General features: G+C 49.4%; 1 protein-coding gene across 1 annotated transcript; it reads right to left on the reverse strand.

Annotated features, from left to right (window-relative positions):
- Window positions 1–1489: 1489 nt before the first annotated feature.
- Window positions 1490–9609, reverse strand: LOC118790701 (FERM domain-containing protein 7). Its single transcript, XM_036547692.1, has 12 exons — window positions 9475–9609; window positions 7001–7105; window positions 6792–6834; window positions 6087–6165; window positions 5907–6004; window positions 5308–5422; window positions 4946–5093; window positions 4738–4833; window positions 4359–4522; window positions 3438–3506; window positions 3166–3241; window positions 1490–2500 (listed from the first exon to the last, which is right to left on the reverse strand). Exons 1-12 carry the CDS (start codon window positions 9607–9609, stop codon window positions 1490–1492), a joined length of 2139 nt encoding a protein of 712 aa, XP_036403585.1.
- Window positions 9610–11820: the final 2211 nt, after the last annotated feature.

An 11820-nucleotide genomic window follows, 5' to 3' on the forward strand; every position in this document is an offset into this window, starting at 1 on the left:
GCGGCCACCAGCTAACACGCCGCGCCTGCTGCAGTCAGGTGTGTCTCTGGAGAGCAGGAAGGTGCTTTTGCGTGAGAGAGCATGTAGCAGTGTTCTGGCTGGTTCCTTTGTTTTGTATGTGTTGGCACTTTTAAAATGATTTGTTCTGGTGTATTTTGCTCCTTCTGTTGTGTGAAGGCCAGCTCTGAGCTCACACCATGAGTTCACAGCGCTCCTGCTCTGCTTTCAGAAGACCCATCTCTCTGTCAGTGAGACTGTCTATGCTGTCCCTGTCTCTCACGCGGTCCCCTCTGGGTCTGCTTGCGACGCCTTCCGCCAGGCGACCCGCACTGGACCTGCGGAGACACACCGGACTTCCACAGGCGGTGCTGAGACACCAGCACTATCCTCAAAGTCCTCCAGATTTTTTGGCTGAATGACATTAGATAATGATTCTTTTTTGCTTGTTTGATTATCAGAGGTCAAGTTGATGTGCAGTTTACTGTACCTGCTGGATATTAACCAAATCAAAGCAAGTTAAGGTCATTAGTACGACAGCTTTGCCCCATCTCAGATTCAAACCAGCAACCTCCCAAGAAGTCAAGTTCCAGTGCCAGCGCCACACCTTAAAGGGTTTTTTTTTTAAGGGGTGGGCTAGCTCTAAGATACAGTATATGCTCTTCAGCAAGTATGAAAAGTGTGATAAGGTTTTGTGTATTTGAATGAGATTATTGGAAATGAGTGCAGCTTTGACTGTGATTTGATAAATGTTACTTCTGATTACCCCCCCCCCCCTCCTTTAAACAGATGGATACTTACAAGAGTAATCCAGGATGTTTGGGTTGACTCAGCATTTAAACAGAGACAAACACAATAATTATTTAATCCATGTAAAACTGTGAAGTGCACCTGTATACGCCCTGGAGAGAAATTAAATGCAATCACACCAGTTAAATATGTTTGCTTAGTGCTTTAACAGAGCTTACAGTTTTACACCTTGCATATTTATGTAGCTGCATATTTCAGGTTGAGAATCTTTCACTGAACCCGCAGCTTTTGAGCTACAGACTCCTCCACCACATCGTCACCACAGTTCTGACAGGAACCCCAAAGCAGCTTTCTTAATATAGAAATAATTTATTGACAAAATTCAAAGCACATCTGTACCAAAATGATCAGATAAAGTAACAGCACAATCACAGTTATTAAAATCATCCACAGACACATCCACACATCCACATCTAGACTGGACAGCTCTGCCCAGAAACTGGCTTGTATTGTCATAACACCGCAGTGTACATGGTGGTGACCTTACTTTGACAGCAGCCATACAAGGCCTCTTATTTTCAGACTCTTAAAACCTTTTTATGACCAGAAAAACTTTTCTGGGCCAGTATTCTGTTTGACCTGTTGAACAGGTGAGTCCACAGATATTTTTGGGGGAAATTACAAATTGATTTGTGAAGAGAACCCTGCAGCCCAGGTCTCCACACCTCGCTCTGAGATCGTCTCAGTGCTGCGATGCTGTGAGGGAGGGGTTGGCTGCCTCGCTGTCGCTCAGGTTGAAGGAATCTTCCTCGCGCTCCTCCTCCTCCTCTTCCTCGTCCAGCTGCAGGCTGCCGGAGGAGATGCGCATGCGCACCAGCGGGGCGGCGTGCAGCAGCTTGCCCAGGGCGGGGCAGTAGTAGGGGTACAGGACATCTGAATCCGAGTCGCTGAAGCTCCCAGACGCGCCCAGCACGCAGAGGGAGGCGGGGCGGTCAGGCAGGGGGGCAGAGCCCAGCGGGAGGTAGGTGGGTCGGGTGGGGGCCTGGCGGCGGGACAGGTGAGGGTAGTGTCCCAGGGGGCGGAATTCGGAGGCGTGGGCGGGGGGCCGCGGGGACTTGACGTCGGACTGGCTGCGGGACCGGCCCGGGAGCCCCGCCTGGTAGCTGGAGTCGTCGCTGAAGTGGCCCGCCTCCACCCTGCTGAAGTCCAGCTGGCTGCCGAAGCCGCAGCCCCGCCCGCCCTGACCGAGCCCCGCCCCCGCCACACCCAGGCCCGGCCCGCTGGGGCGGGGCCGCTGGCGCCGCAGGGGGGACAGCGAGGACGGGCTGGAGAAGCTGGAGGAGCGGACCACGTCGTCCAGCAGGGCAGTGTGGCGGGAAGAGGGGGCGCCCCCAGGCATGAGCACGGGCGCGGCCAGCGGGAAGGCGGGCAGGACGGGGTGCAGCGCCAGGTGGGGGTTGTTGGGGTACAGCAGCACCAGCCCCCGCGGGCCCTCCGCCATGCCGCCGCTGCCGCGGGACTGACGCGTCTTGCTCTTGGCCTTCTGTGGCGCTCCCATGTCAGTGGAGGAGGAGGGTTTGGGGAGGGGGGCGGGGTGGAGGGGGGCCCGGGCCTGGGAGCGCTCCAGCTCGGCCGCGAACACCACCTCCACCGCAGACTTGCTGCGCTTCCCTCTCAGATCCGGACGGACCCCGCCCCTGTCCCCACCCTCCACACTGCCCGACAGTGGCAGGGACGAGGTCTGCTCATACAGCTGCAGAGAGACACACACACACACACACAGACACACACACACACGCACACACACACACGCACACAAACACACACACGCACACACACAAACACACACACGCACACAAACACACACACGCACACACACACACACGCACACACACAAACACACACAGGCACACACACACAGGCATACACACACGCACACACACACACAGATACACACACACACACACACACAGGCACACACATTACAAACACACACAGACACAACACAACAAGAGAGAGAAAGAGAGAGAGAGATGTCCGTTGGGGAAATGATACATCATAAGTTAATACTGTTAAGCCTATGTGATGCATACATATATAGCCATAGAGTACATGTACATAACTCCAAAATGCTTCATAATACTTAACGCTCTGAGATGCAACTGAAGGTAACCAATATCACATGTAATCCATGTTTACTGGTGGTAGAAGATCCACACAGATAGAACCATTGCCTGTTTGTAAAATAATTATTACAGGGCCAAAACAGTGCTTAGGTAACTGCAACATAAAATATGTATCAGGTCAGCTGAATTGTCTGCTTTGAGGATTTCTCTTCTGCAGATTCCTCTGTCTGATGGTGGCAGTGATAGTAACGATGTTATGGTAACATCCTAAAAGCAGAGTAAAGCTGAATACCTGTTTGGAAACGTCGGTGAGGAGATCAGGAGAGGACCTGCAGTGCCGTGCATCAAAGTCCGTCCTGCAGTACTTCCTGTAACCCACAGGGGTTCAGCAGGTCAGGCAGAGAAAAGCACACATACGCACACGCATGTACAGATATCTGCACACACTGATATAGGCACATATACAAAAATGATAACACACATGCACACAGTCACACACACACACACACACACACACACTCATTATCACACACACACACACACACACACACACACATTCCTCACCTTTCAAAGGACAGGTTTCTCTTCTCCCCCCTCCCCAGAGAGTCCAGGAGCTGCTTCTGTGTTCTGCCACTGAAACAGGACACAGCGAGAGACTGGCATTCTGGGATAGCTACAAACCTTCAGCACAACAGCACTGAGACGTAAGAGAGATTTGTGTACTGTTCCGTTTTTTTTTTTTTATCTGCAGAATCTGTTAGCTCTGCACTAATCTTAAATACTTGTCACATTACATGCCAGTCTTCATGTTCCATCAAGATCGCTGCACTCTGCATCTACAGAGCAACTCCTGTGTTTCAGGGACTGTTGTATAGTAGTATACTTGGCTTCCGTCAGGTTGCACAAGTTAATTTGTGATAGGCTCAAACAGTGTTACGCTCACATTCACTGGTCTGGGAGTGATGTTAGCCTGGTCTGACACTGTTGTTCATTTAAATTGAATGGATACATTTATGCTCTATTGTGTTAGAAGTTGCTCTGGATAAAAGCATCTGCTAAATCCATGTAATGAGTAGTGATAACAATTACAATTTTCTCAATCAATACTCTCCCTATAACTCCTAGTTCCTAACCAGACCGGTCTGGGTTTCCCTCTTCCCACCCCTTCCCACCCTAGGCCTCTGCTCTGTCCAGTGTACCCTATCTAGGTCAGAGTACACTGACCGATGGGAGGCTGGATGGGCGGAGCTACCATGTGCTGTCAGTCACTGACCCTAATGAGCCAATCCAAAGACTTCTCTCCATGGCAAAACACAATGATTGGTTCAAAGCAGTCAGTCATTGATAGCATCACCCTTTCTGGTGTTCATGAGGGCATCATTAAGCAAAACCACCCATTAGATCTACCCCAAACTCAGCCCTCTCCTTATTGGCCCAGCCAGGCCCCGCCCTCTCAATGCCCCGCCTCAGCTCCAGGTAACTTGCCTGTATCTGAAGCTGGAGCCCTTGCTGGAGAGCAGGGATTTGTGGTGGGATCTGGGCTCCTCAGACAGGCGGAAGAAGGCGTGGTACTCCACACACATCCTCCAGAAGGCCTTGCACACGTCCCGGCTGGCCATGGTGAACTCCACCGTGTCCCTGCGAGAGGGCTGTGCCACGCCCACACAGAGGGAACAGCAAGGTGAGGGAGGGCTGGACCAACACCCCTGCGGAACTCACAGGGAAACCCTGTGCTGGCCTGCCATGCTTCGTTATGAGAACTGCCAGGGGAATGGGGCCCTGACTCTCCTACATCACAGTACTCTCTTTGCAGAGATCACTTAGGATCTCTCCTTGTCTGTAGCTGACAAAAATGGCCACTCACCACAATCTTTGCATGAAGTTTTATCAAAAAATGTTTCCTCTTAAAGCTCAGCTTGCGAATTTTGGCCCAGCTGAATGTGTTGATTTTTGTGTTGCCCTGAAAAACAGAGAGAGGGAAGACAGTTAACCCTTGCTTCATCTGAACAGTGTTTGTGTTGGATACAGGTGTGTTTGTGTGAGGGACAGGTGTGTCTGGGGCAAGTGTGCACCTGGAACACCAGCACGCCCATGTGTGTGACGGCCAGGTTGATCCGCATGCCCTCTCCATCGCTCGCGGCGTGGGGCCGGATGCCGTACATGTCCAGTTTGCGCGCCACTTCCAGCAGCTGCGTGTCTGACTCCGAGGGGGTCTGTCCTCTGAAACGCACAAAAACGGCTGAGCTCCACCCACCATAGCCTGCTCCACCCACCACAGCCAGCCCCTCCCACTGCACCCAGCTCCACCCACCACAGCCAGCCCCTCCCACTGCACCCAGCTCCACCCACCACAGCCAGCCCCTCCCACTGCACCCAGCTCCACCTACTGTACTTAGCTCCTCCCTCCACACTCTGCTCCCTGACGCTGGGGTACCTGTGCCGCTTGTGCAGGCTGATGATCCTGTGGTCCAGGTACTCCTGGTTGGGCACGTACTGCTTGTTCTGCAGGTGCTGCACATCCAGCTCCTCATCATAGTCCCCCAGTTCTGCTGCAGGTAAAATACGCAGAGACCATCAGAGCATGTCCCCTTCACCTCACCTGCACCTGTCCCCTGAAGACCTGTCCCCAAAACACCTGTCCCCAGAACACCTGTTCTTACCCCTACACCCTACACCTGTCCCCTAAACACCTGTCCTTACCCCTCACCCTGCACCTGTCCCCGAAACTCCTGTCCTTACCCCTCACCCTGCACCTGTCCCCGAAACTCCTGTCCCCTAAACCTTTGTCCCCTAAACCCCTGTCCTCTAAACCTATGTCCCCTAAACCCCTGTCCTTTCCCCTACACTGCAATGCCTGTCCCCTAAACACCTGTCCCTTAAATACCTGTCCATCACAATGAATGTTAAAGGCCTGTCTTCATTTTTGCTTCTGTTATGATGACATGGACTATGTTTCATAATCTATGCCCAAGTTTGATTTCCAAAGAATGGTTTTATGGTAACAATGTCAATAAATTGCATGGATTCACTCACACTGTAATATGTGGGATACCAGCAGGGCGGCGCTGTTGTCATTACATGTGAGGCTCCCGTTGGAAAGATCCTGCTTGATCTGCAGCGCAAACAGATACCTGGCGAGACAGGAGGGAGGGGCCAGGTCAGCATGCTGGCACACCTGTGCAGGTACGGCAGGTATACACAGCGGGAGCTCACCTGGTCAGTCCCTTCCGCAGCTGCCCGGGGTCTGGAGGGAAGAACTTCACAATGAAGCGGAACGTCAGGTCAGTGGTGTCTGTGGTTGGGGGAGAGAGGGAGAGAGAGAGGCGGACGGAGAGAGAGAGAGAGACGGGGGGAGGCAGGAAAAGAGAGAGGGGCCTGTGTTATCAGTCAGAGAATAGAGTTGTTTCAGTCGTACACATCCGAGTCCAAATTTTGTTTTTTGGAGCAGTTTTGATATAGGAATACCCATGAACAGTCGATTCACAGCTTAAATGATTTTAGTCCCAATTTCAGTGCTTTCTTTCCACATAGACTGAGGAGTTTCTTCCAAAGAAAACTCAGGAGGGTAATCAGTCCAACAGCTCATCACACACTTGGAAGTGGCGCATAATGAGTGTGTGGAGGACATCAGTGTGGCATAGTGGTAGGGGGCCGGGCTTGTAACCAAAAGGTTGCTGGTTCACTGCTGTACCCATGGGCAAGGCACTTAACCCAAAACTACCTCAATAAATATCCAACTGTATAAAATTCATAACAAAATTGAAAATTTTGCATGTTCCTCTGAAGAAGAGCATCTGCTAAATGACAGTAATGTCAGTGTAATAATAATCATCATCATGCTCCGAATAAAATAAACAAATATTCTTGTTTTCCCCTCTTGACCAGGCTTGCACATTGCTTAAATTACCTGAAACTTACTTTTAACTTGCTTTGCCAGCGGCTTCAGCAGCTCCAGCCACACCTGAGATCACAGAGAACAGGAAATAAAGATCAGGCCTATGAGGAAGAGCCGCCATCAGGCAGATGACATTAAAAGTCTCCTTTATAGAAGTAAACACTGGATGAGGCGGGATTTTAAAACTAAAATCTCTGGCCACACCCCCTGTGGGCCTCCCAGCGTCACTCACGTAGCTGCCGCTATGGTGACGGAACTCCAGCCCAAAGTACTCCTTCTCCAGCAGCTTCAGGTATCCACACACCTTGTTGAAGAAGTCGTGTCCCAGGATCCTTTGCTGTAATATACGAGGAAGATTGTCATGAGGGCTCTCACTGCAGGCGTTGAGTTTGCATGTAGTTTCAGCAATGGCTGGTCAAAGGAACATGCAGCAGCAGGAGACTTAAGGTGCAGGTGATGAATAAAAAAATCCAGGTGAGTATAGATGTTATAGCAAATTTGTATTCCTTCCATTTAATACAAGCAGTGCCAGTAGGGCTATATGTGTCCATTACTGTACATCTGCTCTGTTCTGGTGTCTCCATGCTTTGCTTTCCAAGCTAGAAAAAGCCGTCACCACACTGGACAAAGGCACTCTAGACACTGCTGAGCACAACATTCCCGACGGTCTCTCTGCGCAGCGGAAGGTTTGGGGTTCTCGACCCGGCCGGCCCGGGGGCGTGACATGGATGAGCATCCTGACTCAGAGGCAGTAATTGCCGGGGTGGTGATTGGGGGGGTGGGGGACGTGGGCGCAGTGGCATGCGGACAGCGCCCCCCCCCACCCCCGTGACAGCAGGCACAGCACCCTGTATTTATTAGCACACAGAAAGCGAGCATGCCTCCATTAGCCTGCCACTCGCAGCTCCCAAATAAGCAGGGACAGGGAGGGGGGAGGGAGAGACACAGCGCAGCCGCTCACCCCCCGCCAGTTAGCCTCTCTGATCACACTCCTTAACCCCTACCTCGCCCTCATCCTCTGCTCACTCTGCTGTGGAGAGAACATTAACATATTTTGTACAGTAATGCAGACTGGTGTCATTGTGCCAAATTATTATTATTTTTATTTAATGGCCTGGTTGTTGACCTTGTCCAGTGTGACAGCTTGTATTTGACATGCCAGCTGGACTGGCTGGACCTTCACTGAAGCAGTTCAGATGAAGATGCTTTAGTGGTCAACAGCAGTGCTCAGTCTGGGATTTGATCCTGAACCCCTCTGGTGACAAGGCCAGTTCTATAACCACCGCTCAACCCTGTGGCCCATTGCAGGTTTGACCCAGTCTCTCTCCCGGGCGGAAACACCCTGATCCGTGGCTGCTGGAGTTTCACACCCACAGGCCCATGGTCCTGACAGTTTGAGGTTTACCTTTCGATTGGCAACTCACAGAACATCAGGTAGCCTTACTTCCTGAATAATGGCTTCAGTAACATTTTGAAGCAAATGCTCAGTCAAAACCAGCCCATCTTTCTACAGTGTGGGAGCTGTCCATCTCTGCACGGTAACGTGTAATACATTGTAAATCGTCCTGAAAATGGCGTCCGAATATTTCATTAATAGTAATAGCCGCTGTTTTACTTGTCTTTTCTTGGGCTGCCACAGCCCTCCAGTCTAAGAGTCCACTGTCTTAAGTGCAGCTGCAGATTGCTGGTCCGTAATTAATGACGTCTCCCACACTTTGAGACGTGCCGGCTGAGCTCTCTGCGCTTTTTCCCCCCGGGGGGCTGAAGGACAGGATGCGGGCCAACCGGAGACTCTCTCTCCGCCGTGCGCCTCGGCGGCGCCGCGCCGCCCCCTCCGCGCCTCTCTCCGCTCACTCGCTGCTCCCGAGCGCAGGGGATTCAGAGCGAAGCCCGCCGGCTCTGGGACACTAATGCTCCATAAAAGAAAAGCGGTGGGGATAATGGGGTCCGAAATGTAACCACTTTACAAGGAAAACACATCCCCCAACTGTCAGCTGTCATGCCGGCGAAACTCAGATTATAAAAAGATGCAGGTCCGAAGGGAAGAGCGAGGGATGGTTTTTAGAGTGCAGATAGCATGCATGCCTCAGATAACAAACGTATTTCATCCACAAACGTCATGTGGTATCAAGGCCACCTTGAAACCGTTATGTGGAGAGTTAAAGGATCCAATACATAATATGTCAAATGTCAAGCCTACTTAAACCTTGAACGCGACTCGTGCGTGAAGAGTAAGGAAAGAAACAAAAAATACAAGAACTGAAGCTGCTTCGTGTAGATTCTTGTAATTCTTTGAAATAAAAAACACATTTAATAAAAGGCAACACATAAACATATGATTATGAAAAGACAGAGACATCAAAAAAGATTAGGACAACTGGGAGGTTCCAAATTTCCATATAGTGGTGTATGAAAAGCACGGTCACAGATGACGGCAAGAAAATGATCAAAATACTACCGCAAAAACATGTTCTGATGGAACGTCAATAAAATTGTTATATCATAGCAACAACTGGCCATCAGATTAAATTATTACAATTTTAATAACAAGGCAAAGTAACGACAGGACGGTACAGAGGAATAACGCACAATCAAAAAGCAAGACCGTGTCAGGCTGATCAAAGAACACACAAATAGTGTCAAAGGAAAACAAACTAGGACAAACACTATGAGTGAATATAGAATAGTGGTAACATGGTTTCTTACATCGACGTCGAAAATCTTCTCGCTGTCGTCCAGGAAGATGACCCGAAGGCGCAGCTTGCGCTCCTTTGAGCTCTTGCGCGCGGTGCTTTTATCTGGACTTTTGAAGAGCTCGAATTTGCCACGGCTCTCCCCCATTCTCAGAACCCGCTCTCGACCCGACACCCTGGGACGAAAACACAAGCCTTACCCAAGGGAAACCCGGAAACTTAGCGCGATGCGTGATCTCTGGGGAAATGGCCCCCGCGTTGGAAGAGGAGAGGAGAGAGTGCAGGTGGAAGACGCGGTGAGCACTGAACCTACGCTTTGCACTTTTGAAAGTGATGGAAAGCATATTCCCGCATGTTCATTACTATTGTATCAGATTACAGATCGTTTCCCCATCCAATGTACTCTATATCAGGCAAACAACCTTTCAATTCGATTAACGTTACAAAAGTGAACTACTATTGCATTAGATATATGCATATACAATCAACGTAATTCAGAAATGTACACTTTTCCGAAATTGCCAGATATTACCAATACATCCAGTTCTCCCCTCCCCGTAACCCGAGTGTGTCATTTACACAGCAATCAGTCACACAAATCTCAGTTATGATAAAACACGTATAGGTACAGAAACTTCTAGATTTGTTTGCAGAAGTTTAGAAATAGCATTAAACCCTACTTTCTTTAGCAAGCTTACTCAGCTATGCGTTTCAAATATAGGCTACCACCAAACACCTGTCCATCATGCGAAACAACTGTAACATTGTGGTGTGACGTTAAATAAGGTCGGGCGATTATTAAATAAGTAATTCGATCAAAACATACCTGAATTTATTTCGTTGTCGGGTGTCATAATCCCCGCTACACAGGAGATGAATTCCTGGCGGCGTCAGGCCAGGATCGCTCCGTGAAACAAGGCGACAGGGGGCGCGAAGGACAGCAATAAGCAGCCACCTGACCCGACATTTCCGGCCGTAGTGCTCTCAGCTGCCTGAGATAACGGCGAACCTGCAGCGTGCGGGCGTGCGGGCGTGCGGGCGTTGCGCGCAGGCGGGCGCGCGTTCAGGAGGAATTCAGCGATTTTCCGGAATCGGTCCTATGACTGTGCCAGGGCATTTTCATCATTTCAAAGCAGTATGTAGTCCTGTTAAACAATATTGTTATCGAACTATAATGCATATATGCCTTTTGTATTGTTAAAGTAATGTATAATTTATATCCCACCTCTAGAACCGTGTGCGTCGCCACCAACTTTAATAGCTTTTAAAAACTTTTAAAGCGCTGAACACTCAATTTTCTAAAACTCTTGTTAAAGTTTCTCATAATCACACCACAGCTTCTGGCACCGTAACTTGAGCTGGACATTTGGAAAATAGGAAGCTGACCACCCAGCTGCTATTGCTGACAATTCGATATAGTTTTACTCGAGAATGTATGGAAATGTATGAAAATATGGGCTGTTCCATTAGCGCCTCACGAATTGCGTTTGGGCTGCTGCGTATTGGTAATTCACGTACCTCGGACATTTTAACTTGCAACATTCTTATTTCATCGCTAGATGGCAATCTCTGTGTGTAAAATGACACGTAGAAGACCCTAAAAGGATACTTCACGCACCTGTACCAGTTTAGTGTAACCGTAGTTCGTTTTATTGTGATAACTCACTGGACCATCATTCAGTTTTTTCTGCATTGAAGGGCTTACTAAAACAAAACTATTAACAGCCAGACTGTGAGCGACTTCACAAATGCATTCCCAACATCTGCACATTTCTGTAGCAGTAATTTGTGGGATTTAGATACTATTAAGTATCTACTATCTAATATTATCTAGTATTAGGTATGCTCTAAAGAAAAGCGTTTATCTCAATGAAAGGAAAAATGTTAGTGTTCATAATCATAGCCTCACTCTTAAGATACTGACAGAACGACTTGAAAGCCCCTTCGCCTCACCTTTATGGGAAAGAAGATGTGAGAGAGGGCAGTTTATCAGTGAAGCTAATTGCTTGAAAAGATGAATGATATGGTGTGTGCTGTGCTGTCCTGCAGGGGTACTGGCTGGCACTGTGACTGGGGGGCAGATTCGGGGCAACCCCTGGGTACAAACCCTGAGCCAATTGTAAGCCATGGCTATGTTGAACGAGCCAATCACAATGCTACCTGGTGATTTCCTGTTGTGAGTGCGGCTTCCTGTTAGGCAAGCTGTTGATGCATTTTAATATATGCTGTTATTACTCTTCCTCATTATCAGCCTGTGTGTGTGTGTGTGTGCTCGTGTGTGTGTGTGGGGGGAGGGACGTGTCACCCAAAAATGAGGCCTTTCACACATTGCAGCTGAGAATATCTGTGAGAAGCGCAG

This window comes from Megalops cyprinoides, chromosome 16 (assembly GCF_013368585.1).
Source record: "Megalops cyprinoides isolate fMegCyp1 chromosome 16, fMegCyp1.pri, whole genome shotgun sequence".
Lineage (NCBI taxonomy): Eukaryota > Metazoa > Chordata > Actinopteri > Elopiformes > Megalopidae > Megalops > Megalops cyprinoides.